The 14,253-nt window shown below is 42.4% G+C and overlaps 1 protein-coding gene across 1 annotated transcript in view; it reads right to left on the bottom strand.

Annotated features, from left to right (window-relative positions):
• Positions 1 to 310: 310 nt before the first annotated feature.
• Positions 311 to 14,253, bottom strand: part of LOC310799547 (ephrin type-A receptor 6-like) — a gene marked incomplete at both ends in the record, with an annotated part of 15,521 nt that continues 1,578 nt past the window's right edge. The window contains 12 exons of the mRNA XM_083662144.1: positions 311 to 425; positions 1,386 to 1,535; positions 1,647 to 1,840; positions 2,062 to 2,211; positions 3,252 to 3,461; positions 3,579 to 3,640; positions 3,832 to 4,017; positions 5,892 to 6,017; positions 7,432 to 7,502; positions 10,603 to 10,708; positions 13,470 to 13,632; positions 14,063 to 14,187. Of these exons, the coding sequence (XP_083518270.1) occupies positions 311 to 425; positions 1,386 to 1,535; positions 1,647 to 1,840; positions 2,062 to 2,211; positions 3,252 to 3,461; positions 3,579 to 3,640; positions 3,832 to 4,017; positions 5,892 to 6,017; positions 7,432 to 7,502; positions 10,603 to 10,708; positions 13,470 to 13,632; positions 14,063 to 14,187 (1,658 nt within the window). The remainder of the gene's footprint in view (positions 426 to 1,385; positions 1,536 to 1,646; positions 1,841 to 2,061; positions 2,212 to 3,251; positions 3,462 to 3,578; positions 3,641 to 3,831; positions 4,018 to 5,891; positions 6,018 to 7,431; positions 7,503 to 10,602; positions 10,709 to 13,469; positions 13,633 to 14,062; positions 14,188 to 14,253) is intronic.

Here is a 14,253-nt window from a genome sequence, read left to right as displayed (position 1 = left end):
GTGGATACTAGTATTTGCTGAGATAGTAGAGTAGACCACATTTTGGCCGAAGATGACAGAGGTTGGTTGTTGTGGAGACTTTATTGACCATGGTCCATAGGAAGATGAGTGTGTAATTAGCTAGACCTCCCTGGGGTCTAGCAGACTGCCCTCTCTTTGCGTGAGCAGCGTGTGTTATCCGTGTGTGTTATCCGCTACACCTAACAGTCCGGTGTTCGGTGCGATCAGTTGAATGTCAATGCCAAGGAATTCTGGTTCGCATCCAGCTTGGGGTGTGTGTCTACACCAAATCTGTCTTTGTGCAACGGACTCAGACTTGGAAGTCATTCTGTTGGATATGGTGAAACTGCAGGCGCAGCGACTGGATGCTGCTGATGATTCTCCTCTGGTGACCGAGGAGACACACCCCGACCCGCCGGACGTCTCTGGAGGGTAGAGGAGGGGAGAGGAAGGTTTAAAGAGGCTTTAATTCAAGAGTTTGATCGGAGCGGTAGAGCTACATTATATCAAGACTCTCTAGACAAACATGCCATGAATCCTACAGTAAGTCATCCAATTCACTACAACCTTCAACAACCTTGATACTTTATTTATTTATTTATTTATATATTAGCACTGTAGGATGTAATGACTCCACAGCACTCTCCAGTCAGAGTGAAAAAGGTCGATGCAGAGTGCCGGAGGTCAGAGGTCATGGCCAGCACATATTGTGACTGACATATCTGCACACGTCTGCAGCAGAGCAATTTAGAGAGAAGAGTGGCGTCAGCGGAGGACTCATTAGCCAATGAACAGCCAGGAAGGGGTCTCGCGCTACTTTTGAATGCTAAAATAAAGCTGATAATGTACAATTTGATTAAAAAAAAAAAAAAAACTTTCAAAGTACAACACAAACTGTCCATTTTGCTGCAACTCGACAGTGCTGCTTAATCCAGGACCTTACTTCCTGGAACTCTTGAGAGTAAAAAAGTGGTCCATTGGAGTGAATGGAGATGTCGCGACTCTTCTATATACACGGCTCTGGTCTGCAGGTCTATGACCAGTGCAAGTGAGCCAAAGTATAAGTGCTGTGGTCTAACACACTGTTTTGCCCTATCGGGTGTAAATAGTCACATCAGCTATTTACACCCGGGTGCAAATAGCATCCACCTTATTTATGTATTTAACGGTTATGGATAACACAAACATTTAGAACAAGCCTGCACACAGATCTCGCTAGAAATGAGCGCGCAACGCACGCAATATGTCTAGTATTTCTAATCCAAACCTTTCCAAAGCAGATCATCTAATCAATCTTGTGACATTTTGACAGGCTTTGTGTTTTGCTAATGTGCTCTGTTTAATCTATTTTCTTCAATAATTCCAAAGCATTTGACTCGACTCACTCTATACTCATGGTTGAAATAGAGTCCAGTGTTGTGTAGCCCGCTACCAGGAAGTTGTTCTTGTATTGGCTCATTTTGATGGAGTCCAGCCAATCACCGATAGAGATGAAAAGAGGGTAGTCTGGCATGTCGTCCGGTGACTCGAGGAAACTAAGACAATAGAAAAATATATGTTAACCATGCTGCCGGGGTCCTATAGGTAGTATATTATATCATAACATAGACTTCAACACAGTTGTGAATCTTCTAACTCAAGCTAACCTCGGCACGTCGTTCACCAGAGTGAGCAGGCTACTGGGGTTGCGTATGAGCTTGTCCAGGAAAGTGAGAATGTCGGTGAAGTGCGGGCGCTGGCCACGCCCCTTCTGCCAGCAGTGCAGCATCAGCTGGTGCAGCGCTACAGGACAGCCCATCGGCGCCGGGAGACGGTAGCCCTCCTCAATGGACAAAATCACCTGAGATAAAAAAAAAACACACACACACACACACACAAGCAGAAATCATACACTGACACGAGCCGACAGCTTTTCATCATTGTATCTTAAAAAGAAAGTGTTCCAAGGTACAAGACTGAGAATATACTGTATGATTATGAGATCTGATCAGATCAGTCTAAAAAATGACATGTTGTGTGTTGATCCTGCTTCAATGGAACTCAGCATCGTCATCAGCTCACATCTTGATTGGACATCTCCCAGTAGGGCCTCTCACCGTACGACATCACTTCCCACATGACAATGCCGTAGCTCCAGGTGTCGCTCGCGGAGGAGAACTTGCCATAAGCGATGGCCTCTGGCGCTGTCCAGCGGATCGGTATCTTTCCTCCCTGGACACAAGACGGCAACGCAGAACATGGCTGTTAATAACGACGACCCCACTGAGCACGAGATGCAATCTCAACCACATTGCTGCTTTAGCGCTCATATGGCCCAGGATCCTTTCGGCGGTGTATAGCTCAGATTTAGATCAGGCAGTAAATGCATTGTTATACATAAAAAAAAAATACATGAACAGCTGTAAGTATCAAAATAATATTTACCTAAGAAGTACAAGATAATGCCTTATTTTTGTCATCTATCCCAGAAGACATAGTCTAAGATATAGACATCTAACTCTACTTCACTTTTAAACCATATTCACCGCATGCAGAAGAGACCGTCTGGCTTGAGAGACGAACAGGAAGTGTAAATACAATCGGAAGTTCCGATTGTATTTACACTTCCTGTGACTCATAAACCTAGTCTGACACATAATATGAGTCAAACTAGGTTTGACCAGGTGAGTCAGACTAGTTTGAGCAGGTAAAACAGCCGGCGTTTTGAACAGGAAGTCGTGATACAATGGGTCAAGTGGGGGCGGGGCTGCATAAGGTGAATAAGCCTCATTTTAGCCTAGATGTTTACAACCATTTAGACATCTTTTCAACATCAAATTGCTCAGTGGGAGCCATCTTGGTGATGTAATAGTCAGAGTAGAGAGAATAGAGACAGTCCGCATGTCTGGGAACGCCCACAAAATGTTAAACGGCTGGCGCGCGAGTGGGGTAAAACCGCCCATATATCTCATGGGCTGACTCACCAAAAGACGGTGCTGCGGCTCTAAACTACAGGTTTGGGGGTTCTAGAGCAGAACACAAGACGTCTGCTCAGATGTGCGTTTACTGCGGTGGTTAAATCCCCGATCGTGTCTGCCTGGGCTATCAGCTAAATTCTAACTTTGCTGAATGGATAGAACGGGGTTTTTTACCCCACCCTGACCACGCCCCCAGCCAGGCTGAGCCAGCTAAACCAGCGTCTATGACGAGACGTGGCCTCAACCTATAGTCAGATTGCGACACCCTGTGGAGGAGCGACGGACACTACTCACTGTAGTGGTGTAGGCCGCTTCAGGATCATCTTCGAGAACTCTGGACATGCCAAAATCAGACACCTTACAGGTCAAGCTCTCGTCCACCAGGATGTTGCGCGCGGCTAGGTCTCTGTGAATGTAGCCCATGTCTGACAGGTAGGTCATGCCCACTGCGATGCCGTGCAGCATGCCCACCAGCTGGACCACCGTGAACTGTCCGTCATGTGTCTGCAGCGGGGGGTGAGACAGAAAGGACAGATATGATGTACTGTAAAGTGGAGAGTGCGTCTTTCCGGGGAGTGCAAGTTATACGCGACGCTCATCTGTACATAACACCCCTCTCACCCGCAGGAAAGAGTCGAGTGCTCCGTTCTCCATGTACTCCACCACGATCATTACCGGTCTGCCTGGAAAAGCAAGGTAAGACATGATTAGAGTGGGGAACAGAAGAAGAAACCGTAGGAAAGATTGATTGGAGAATAGAGATGGATGCGGACGCACACACACACACACAAACAAACAAACACACACACACACACACACACACACACACACACACACACACACACACACACACACACACACACACAGCGCTTACTCTTAGTGACGACTCCCTCGAGCCTAATGATGTTGGGGTTGTTGAACTGTCCCATGATCGACGCCTCACGCAGGAAGTCCCGCCTCTGCTGCTCCATATAGCCGCCTTTAAGAGTCTTTATTGCCACGGCGATGTCGGCCTTCTCCGGGATACGCAAGCGACCGCTGCACACCTCTCCAAATTCACCTGCGGGATACACACATGCACGTACGATGCATGTAGCACGCACGCGCACGCACACACACACACACGCACACACACACACGCGCACACACACACACACACACACACACACACACACACACACACACACACACTTTCATTTCTGTCCTGACTTTCCGTCTTGTCAAATATCTAATATTCTACAATCAGACATTGAAAAATGAAGCCGATTTATTGTGTGTATCGTCTCTCATATGTCACCAAACATATTCCAAATAGAGTTAGATAAATATAGCTTACAGTGAATAGTCTCATGGAGGGATTATTATGTGATATTATCCCTGTACTCATCAATATTGTAGTCTTCCAGTATATCAAGTTATTTGTTGTTATTACAGTACAATTGATTTTTGGGGAATTCTAATAAAAATACAAAAGAAATCAAAGAAAATATAATATATATTACAGAATATGTAATATCCGATGAAACAAAGACTGTGGCCTCAAATCTTGGAGGATCCAGATTAGTAAATCAATTACAATTGAAGTTGAAGGGAAAAAAGTTCAGATGTGTAATGGCATTGTATCGTTAAGTTCCCTAACTTTCCCTGCCATTAAGAAGCAAGTACATCCTTCCTCCACCAGGTGGGAGTCATGTTACTGAATCTAAATACATGTAAGCTGCCTTTATAATTATTCACAGGCTAAATAACAGAGACAATCTGTTCAATTTAATGAAGCAATGAACATTATTATTCACACTGAGCAGCATTGGCTTTCAAATGTTTTAATAGTTCCTCTACTTTTCCTCTAGGCCACAATAAATTACTCTAAACTAGAACTTTATGCTGTATGACATTTCATATACAATAAAACTATTACTCAACATAAAACTGCAATCACCTCCCTCTGTTACGGCCGGGCGCTAGACTGGAAGAAGCATTGTGATCAATTGTAACTAGCAATTCAATGTGAATTGAGGAAATAACACCAAGGCTACAGTGATAGGACGTGCACTTCAAAGTGCATCAAATAGTCTTTTAACTTGAATAACTTAACTATATATGTACAGTATTATAAGAATTACTTTAGAAGAAAGGCTATTATTATTAACAGGAAGACATGAAAAGAAGGAGGACGATTTAAGTTTCATTAAGGAAAAAAAAATACTAGTAGCCTAATATGAATGATATCAATTTAATTGAATATTTCTTTTCTTTTTCTTGAGAGTTGATAAAACACAAAAGTGGCTATTTCTGTCTGTTGATATCAATGACATTAAATTCTCTTTTTCTTGAGAGCGATTAGACATACCCTAAGTAATTAAGTGTAGAATTGATTGGGTAGAGAGTAATTGTTATTTAGACCATTGGTTAAAAGTGAATAATTATGTTGGAAAAGTGGAGGTCAGTTTGCGTAGCTTGCAAGCATGGACGCTTGGTGTGACAATGCGAATGACTGTTCTTGTATGTGTTGAATTGTTTTATGTATGAATACATGTTTTTGTGTTGGCTCCAATGTGGTTGCATTAATAGATAAAGAGCAAAGTCATTATTATTAACTGATTTTTGGACAATGAATGAAAATGCTCAATTATATATACCGGTACATTGACCTGTGAGGAGCTTGTCTTGTTTGTATGCTTTTAGGTTGTTTTTGTTTTGTTTCTTTGCAAGTTTACATGTATTTCATTGTGTATGTTGTGTGCTATGACGTAAGTTGTATGTTGCATTGTCACCATGTAAAGTCTGTTTTGTGGACCCCAGGAAGAATAGCTGCAGTTTTGCTGTAGCTAATGGGGATCTAAATAAAACTTAAACGTTATTATCATTGTACAGAGGGTGCACATGTGCCATACCTGTGCTGGACACATGTACGTATGTGTGTTTTGATTTTACCTGCGCCGATCACCCTCTCGATGCGTATGCATGAGGGGTTGATCTCCTTGGTGAACTCCTGGACAGCCTGAGTCGGGTCTTCGTAGGTGTCTGGGTCCACATAGGTCTTTATCCCCGAGAACGGAACTGGAAGAGGAGAAACACATCATCAACTGTTGTTTTGGAAGAGAAGAGCAGAGACCAGACGAGATGAGATGAGAAGAGAGAGCAGAGCAGAGAAGAGCGCCCCTAGTGGTTTAGTCTCCGGTCGGAATAGCTCACACATACACATTTTGAAAACTAGGTTCCGCAGGCTCCCAAAATCATGACTGACAGACAGACAGACAGACACCGCCCCCCCACTTAGGCGCCATTGTGCAACTGTGCACCATCGGCTCATACTACATCACAGTTGCTCGAGTGACATGACTGATGACAGACAGACACCACCGCCACCCGCCAACTAATATTAAATATCAACAACCGTCAGTATTCTACATCTTTATACAATTTTGTATGAGGGAAAAGTGAGATTATTATAGGGCCAGTCTATCCAACTTGCTGCACACTGGAGGGAGAAGAGACAGAAGGCAGCATGAAGACACACACACACTTGCACATAAACATGTACCACACACACACACACACACACACACACACACACACACACACACACACACACACACACACACACACACGCAGCAAAAGGGAACACTTAAATTGTCTGTGTAGGGAAAAGGACACAAGGCCAGTCTGGCTTGGCTTTCTGCCTGTCAGTATGAAGAGAGTGAGTGCGTGCGTGCGTGCGTGCGTGCGTGTGTGTGTGTGCGCGCGCGCGTGTGTGTGCGCAGTATTAGTATGACAGAATGTTAGACTGTTTGTTTTTTATTTTTTTTATGCCCTTGTGCTGAAGTCTTGGATCAATCAAAACTCTTTTAAACGGTGGCCAGAGATGGAGCTGCTTTGCACGTCTGCCCCTGCTGGCCTTGGACGGAATCCCACCAGAGCGTTCTCTCTGCATCTCTGTCGCTGCTTCCCAACACGATCAATACAAATAACGACAGCTCAACATTTTGTCCCCCAAAGAATGCTGCTGCTGCTGCAGCGCCCCCTCTGGCCAATCAATCATGTATTTTGTCACTTTGTTTTGACCTGTAATTTCAGCACCACACTTGGGGCAATCATTGTCATTGTGAACATGCAACAAAGTTTTGTCAAAGTCCGATAAGTGATGTACAGTATGGGGATGTGTGACGCAAAGGGCGAACACTGCACCCCCGCCCCAAAGTTTCATTTTGAAAATGACAGAACACAGTGTGTATATCCCTCATTTGTGTGTGTATCCCTTTAAGACCTTAGGTCTTAAAGGGATACACACACAAATGCTGCATCAGGTATCAATGGGTTAAGCTACTGGAGTGTCGAAAAATAAATAAAGTATATTCAATAATGAAAGTGAAATAGACAAACAAACAATACATTTGCCTGTCAATTTGTGTGCGTGTTTGTGTACGTGCATTACGCCCCAACTAGTGCGTGCTGCTCATTCAGAAGGAATTACCGTGTCCACTGTGGAAGCGAGTCCTCCTCTTCTCCTCCGACTTCATCCTGGCTTTGATGTAGCCCTGACACCTGGTGGACAGGTGAAGCAGTTGGGCCAAAGGATTAAAGTCAACTTGTATTTGAACACATGAACCCCCCCCCCCCACACACACACACTTTAGTGTGTAAACCAAGCATCGAAATGCAAAAATGGCAATGGACCAATGACAAGCGGGATCTGTTGTTGAATCTGTTGTGTTAAATCTAATCTATTTCCGTTTCCATTCACATGACTACAAACTTGTCTTCATGGCAAGTGCCAAATACCCCCCATGTTAACACTAAGAGCTTTAACCATAGATCTTCCATTACTATAGATAGATGATTCACCTCAGGCTCCGCCAATCCTAACAAATGGTAGCAGCAACTCTCCCAAATGGTCTTGAAATAGAGATCGTGAGTTCCAAAACTCCACACAAACCACACATATAAACATAAAGCTGCAGGTTGTTCGCTCAATACAGTTGAAACGAAGATATTCCATTAAAAAATTTTTTTTTCCAGCCACAGATTTAGCTACTACATCAACGAACTTCAGCTTTAGCTTTAGCTTTAGCTAATCGCTCCCCGCTAACATGAGTTCCTGTTGCCAAATCTCACGAGAGTGTGTTGCTGAGATAGAGACACAGTGTCATTAGCCTGCAATACCACATTCCCCCACAGTGTCATTAGCCTGCAATACCACATTCCCCCACAGTGTCATTAGCCTGCAATACCACATTCCCCCGCAGTGTCATTAGCCTGTAATACCACATTATCCTTGTGGTTTGCAAGACATCTACTGTGCTTAAGGAATATCAAGCGGTCCCCTTTCTTCTTTTCACTAACCAATTCGTTTACAGCAGTTTTAGCTCTTTTTATGTAGCTCTTTATACTTCCTTCCATTTCCCCTGGTTTATTCTATTTCTCACAGCCCCTCGTGCTCAGTGTCTTCAGAGGTGAGAGTGGTTTATTCTATTTCTCACAGCCCCTCGTGCTCAGTGTCTTCAGAGGTGAGAGTGGGGGAAGAAGTAACATTCAAGCACCCATAATATCTTCAGCAACAAGAACAGTTTACATCCACAATATAAAAGCCACACAGGAGCAAGTAGCCATGTCAAAATGCCGTTGAAGTGGAGCTCAGAGGTCTATTCGGCATAAATACAATACTTCCACATGTTTCTTCATAGATTAAAACATCAAATTGCTATCATCATCATAGACTTTTGCACCAAGCCAGTTCTATCAAAACCACCGTATGAAGTGTAGAATGGAGGTTTCAGTGGTTAATCAGCACAGTTAGGACTTAGAGCACAAAAGACTTCAATTAGTAGCTATAAATAATTCTCAACAGGTAGGATAAATTGACATAAAAATACTTCCTAATCTTCCTGACACTCACTACATTGTCCTATGTGGCTCCATCTGGCCCCTAAGCAAAATAAAATAAAAATAAAATAACAAATGCGGGTCTAGAGTACAGTTATTAATCACAACTGCTTTCTGCTTCTGATAGGATGAGGATACTGGGAATGGTTAAAATGTGATGCTTACACTATGCTGCGGTCATTAAGATAGTCTAATGTGCCACAAATGACAACACTTAGAATCAGAGGCAGGCTGGAAATGACAGTGTGAGCCCCCCGCTGGCAGCAAACTGCTCCTACATGCAGGCTAATTAGGCACAAAAGTCTCTCAACCAGTTGGAAAATATAAGAGGGCCCATTAGTAGACTTATCCTGGAGATTATATACTGTCTGTGTGTGTGTGTGTGTGTGTGTGTGTGTGTGTGTGTGTGTGTGTGTGTGTGTGTGTGTGTGTTAGGGGTGTCAAAAATAATTGATTATAAGATGCATCGCGATGCGGACGTGCACGATTCTGCATCGATTCACAAATGTCAAAAATCGATTATTTAATATTATATTATTTTTTTATTTTTTTTAATAATCAAATAAAATATAATGTAAGTACATGCAGTTGTTTATTTTAATTATGGATCATGATACAATGCAATTCCAAATGCACTTTTATTTTAAAAGTAGCCACACAGTGAGAAAAAAGAAAGTGAGAAAAAATAAATAAATCATGTATTGGGGAAAAAAAGTGATGCATCGATTTAAGATGCATCGAGATGCATCGAGATGCATCGATAATCGAATCGAATCGTAGCCCTCTGAATTGTAATCGAATCGAATCGTGAGGCCAGTGAAGATTCACAGCCCTAGTGTGTGTGTGTGTTTGTGTGTGTGTGGTTTTACCAACCAAGCTTAACCTTTCCATCTGGTTTCCTGATAATCATGCTCCTCACTGTATACATCATGGTCATAAACAGTTAACTGAAACTGAAACAAAGGGCTCTACATCTGTAGGCATGATAGAATAGTGGATTTGATATCAAAGGATATCACCTCTATTTTTAGATCTTCTATCTCGCTCTATAAACATTCCAGTGTGAAGCCGAGCATGTTCAGTCTGTGTAGTGATGATTCTGATGTGTTCTCTAATATTCCAGCTAACACTCCTGATGTTGTTGTTGTCAATGAAAATCACAGAGGGGTGTTCATCCTAGAGGTTGGCTGTACTTTTGACCACAGCCTAGAGGAGGCCTTTCTGACCAAGATGTTCAAGTAGCAACAGCTGAAGCAGACCATTTCACAGCTGGGCTACAGTTGTAAACCTTTAGTTTTCATATTCGGTAGCCTGGGTCATGTTCACAAACTGGTTGTGAGAGGCCTCCAGATGGCTGGACTACCTAAGAGAAGGGCCAAACAGCTAGCAAGGTATTGCTCAGTCTCTGCTATTATTGGTAGCCGCTCAATATGGAGAAGGTGCTGTTTCTTGTATCCTTGAAGTGGATACTAACCAATATCTTGTATTACAGTGTAACTGTATCTGTCAACTTGCCACTGCCATCACCCTGTGTGGTGTTCATATTTTTTGTACGCATTATTGTGGTTGCCAACTACAGTAGGCACTTTTGTAACTAACTGTCTCCCAGCATCTGACTGCATTATTAGTGTTTATGTCCTTTGTACTCTGTATTTATGTGGACATAAATAAATAATTTAGATGTGTGCGTGTTTGTGTGTGTGTCTGTATGTGTGTGTGTGTGTGTGTGTGTGTGTGTGTGTGTGTGCGTGTGTTACCTTACCGTCCAGTGATGAGGAGGAAGAGGGTGAGGATGACCAACAGGGAGAAGCCTCCCACAGATGCTGTGACAACCACCAGCACCTGACCCTGATCAGCCATGTCAGGATCTGAGGAGAGCCACAGCAGCACAGGAACGTAGCAATTCCCATATGATATTATACAGCCTATTATACAACATTGTTCTAAATTAACTTGATAACGAAACCAAAAACGGCATTTTAAATGTTTGCGTTGTTGTGTGGTGGACGGTGACATATTCTAAAACATGTTGGTGTGGACAGGACATTTTTTTTGCAAACGGACGAAGAAAAGAAATGCGTTGGTAGAAATATCTGTGTGCATGTGGATTAGAGCTGGGTATTGGTTCAAATTTCAAGAATCGATTCGATTCCGATCCACAAGGTTGCGAATCGATTAATCCCGATTCGATTCGATTTCGATTCAATTAATTTCAATATCGATTTGGTTAGTGATACCAAAACATGTTTTTTGAGCTGTAACCTGAATTACATGACTGTCCAGTTATGTAACACAGGGGTTCCCAACCTTTTTTGCGCCAAGTAGATACATGGGAAAAAAAAGTTGCAGACCTGTTGTCAATTTGAATGGTTTTAGTTACACATAATATATTTACTACTCACCAGGTGGTGACAAAGGGTAAATAACAGCCTTTTCATCTGTCAATAAAGAGACTTTCACAATTATGCACAGTGATTTGATTTCAGCCTATATAATTTCTAAAAGTAGATATTAATGATCAAACATTTCCATTCATGTAGCCTACAGTATTTATGTTCTTGTTTCAACTACAAACATAAATAAACGTCAACTTGAAACTATGTTTCAACTACCACACACAGCATAATATTTTAGCCTGTTTATTTATTTTTTATAAAAAAAAATCGATCTCTGGACACATGAATCGATATCAAAGGATTAAAATAAAAATCCATTAAAAATCGGAGAATCGATTTTTTTGAACCCAGCCCTAATGTGGATGTAGCGTCAAAATAACCACGACTCGTGAATAGCTGTGTTAATAGAACTGTTGCATAAAAGCGAATAGTGTCCACAGCCATGCTGAGACACAGTATACAGCAGCACTCCCTCTCCTGTGATACTGCTTGAAGCGAGGACTGTTTAATCAATACGTGCTAACATTCGCAGCTCTCTCCCACAGTTACAATTGACACCTTACTTTGTGATGCACAACACAAAGCTGCTCCTTTGGCAATTGGAAGACAGGAAATAGATTCCAACAACTGGTCCTCATTTGTCAATCCGTCCCGGCGCCGCTTGTGAATTCTTGTATTTAAAATGCAGCTGAACCAAAAGCTTTTCTCCACATTTATCAAGCTTGACACTACGAGGAGGAAACATACAGTAACACTCTGTCTGCTGCTGTTTCAGTGATCAATCCTACACGTCGTTAGGTGCATCGTGCTGCAACACAACCACCTTCTGAACATATACGGAACAAACTGTGAATTCTTGAAATTGCTGCTGGTGGACAGTTGTGCATTTAACCCTGTAAGACCCGCTGTTGCAGAATTACAACATTTTTATTTTATCTAAAAAAAGGTATAAATGTTTGTTTTGTCTTCCAGAACTTGGCTGAGAATTAACCACCCTTTGATTCATTGGACTGGGTTTATCAATTCTAAGTAAGTAAAATGCCTTTAATATTTTTTTTGTGATCAGTAAAATGACTAGAACATGTACTGTACATATATTGTTATTGTGAAATACATTCCCCAAATATTATATTATATCTAATATAAATATTATATAAAACCTTACAAAAACATATATCTTTTGCAAACACTTCATTATCATCTCCAAAGGCCTCCTACAACACCATCTGAAAGGTTTAAAAACATTTTTTTTTTAAATGTTTTACTATGTCTGGGTTCTACAGGGTTAAGGGCGTGATTCAGATTGCAGAAATGTATGCAGGTCTTACACAGTTTGAGATACACAAGTTGTTCGTCTTCATGTGTGCGCTGAGGATTTTGTGATCTGCACCCTCGCTTTTGTTGATCCAAAACCTTCTTAAATCCATTCCCATCGGTAAGTAAGAAAATGGGCCGTGGACTTGTCTTCCTGCACTTCTGCGTATTAGCATTGCCACACTGACAGATATATAAAAAAATATTTTCACAACAAAACAAGTTTATCTTATCAAAAGACGAGTTCCCCCTTCCTACTCAACTTAACAACAAGCCACTCCGCAATTGTCGTGCACATTACAATAAAACTTTCCACTAAACACTATTCTCTATTAAAATAGAATTTAATTTATTGGTTTGAACCTAGCCTAGGACTTTTGTCTTTTGTCACATGTCGGCCTCCCGGGGGGGGATGTGTGTGAGATGAAGCTGTGAGAGTGGGTCGAAGGAATAATGAAAAATACGACCTGTACATAAAACAACATTCACAGAAGGATTTAGCCTTACAGAACCTATAAACATCTAAAGCAAATGCCGTGTTGATGCCTTCAGGGGCAATGAGTAAAGACGTACTGGCCCATAGCACAAAATGACAATAATATATCAATACCAATGACGTCACCAGGCACCGAGATTTGAGCTGAGATATGTCTTTCTGGCCATAACCTGTTTTGGAACAAAAACTCCCTGCCCAGTGTCACTTCAACACAAGTCTCATTTCCAAATAGATAATGCAGAAAATTAGCCCCACTCTTCCTGGCAACGCAGGCAGATATCATACACAAAAAAACAAAAGCACAAACGGTGCACACAAGCCCAACTACACATCCCATGCAGGCCCCTCCCCCCACAGCCACACCCCTTCCCCCACAGCCACACCCCTTCCCCCACAGCCACACCCCTTCCCCCACAGCCATACCCTCCTCTCCTGTAGCAAAGTCAAAGTTGGGGCTGTACGCCGTGTAGCCAGCAGCAGTGCGAGCGCGCACGTGGAAGATGTAGACAGTGGAGGGTCTGAGGCCTGTGACCACCACACTGGGGGATTTGGTCCGCGTCGACGAGTAGCTTAGCTGCTCGTGTTCCTGGCAAAGTAGCAGAAACAGATCATCAGAGATTATAATAAAAAATAACTGGCAGTCTTTATTATGATCTCTGATGATCATTGTAATACACCAGGACAGACATAAATCGAGAAACACACCAAGGCAGATCAAACGAGTACCTATTTGATGAACACTGAGCAGATGAACAGAGGAGCTGGGATAACAATGAATGATGGATGACTGACTTGCTTTGTTCTGCGTTACCTGTGGTGTGTTTCAGCAATCAAAGAATTCCCCACTCTGGGATCAATAAAGCAGCACTACACTGCATCACTATCACTACTAAACAGTGAACCCATGCAATGCATAATTAACGTCTTGGAACAACATCAACGGGCCCCTAAACAGAGATTAAAATCACTATAATATTCATGATAAATGATGTACTGTATATGATGAGAGTGAATACCTTCTCATAGTATTTGACCTCATAGTCCAGTATGCGTGAAGGCGGTTGTTCCACCTCAGACCAGGAGAGGGCGATGCTGTTGTACGAGGCCCAGTCCTTCCTCACGACACCCACTAGGGCAGGACCTGAGGATGGAGTCCAAAGCGGGCGGAGTCAGCAGTCAAATACACACCTGTCCAGATTTGTAGTCG

This window comes from Poromitra crassiceps (genome assembly GCF_964638095.1).
Source record: "Poromitra crassiceps genome assembly, chromosome: 28".
Lineage (NCBI taxonomy): Eukaryota > Metazoa > Chordata > Actinopteri > Beryciformes > Melamphaidae > Poromitra > Poromitra crassiceps.
Note: the sequence above shows the minus strand (reverse complement) of the source record. Positions and strands in the feature narration are given on the sequence as shown.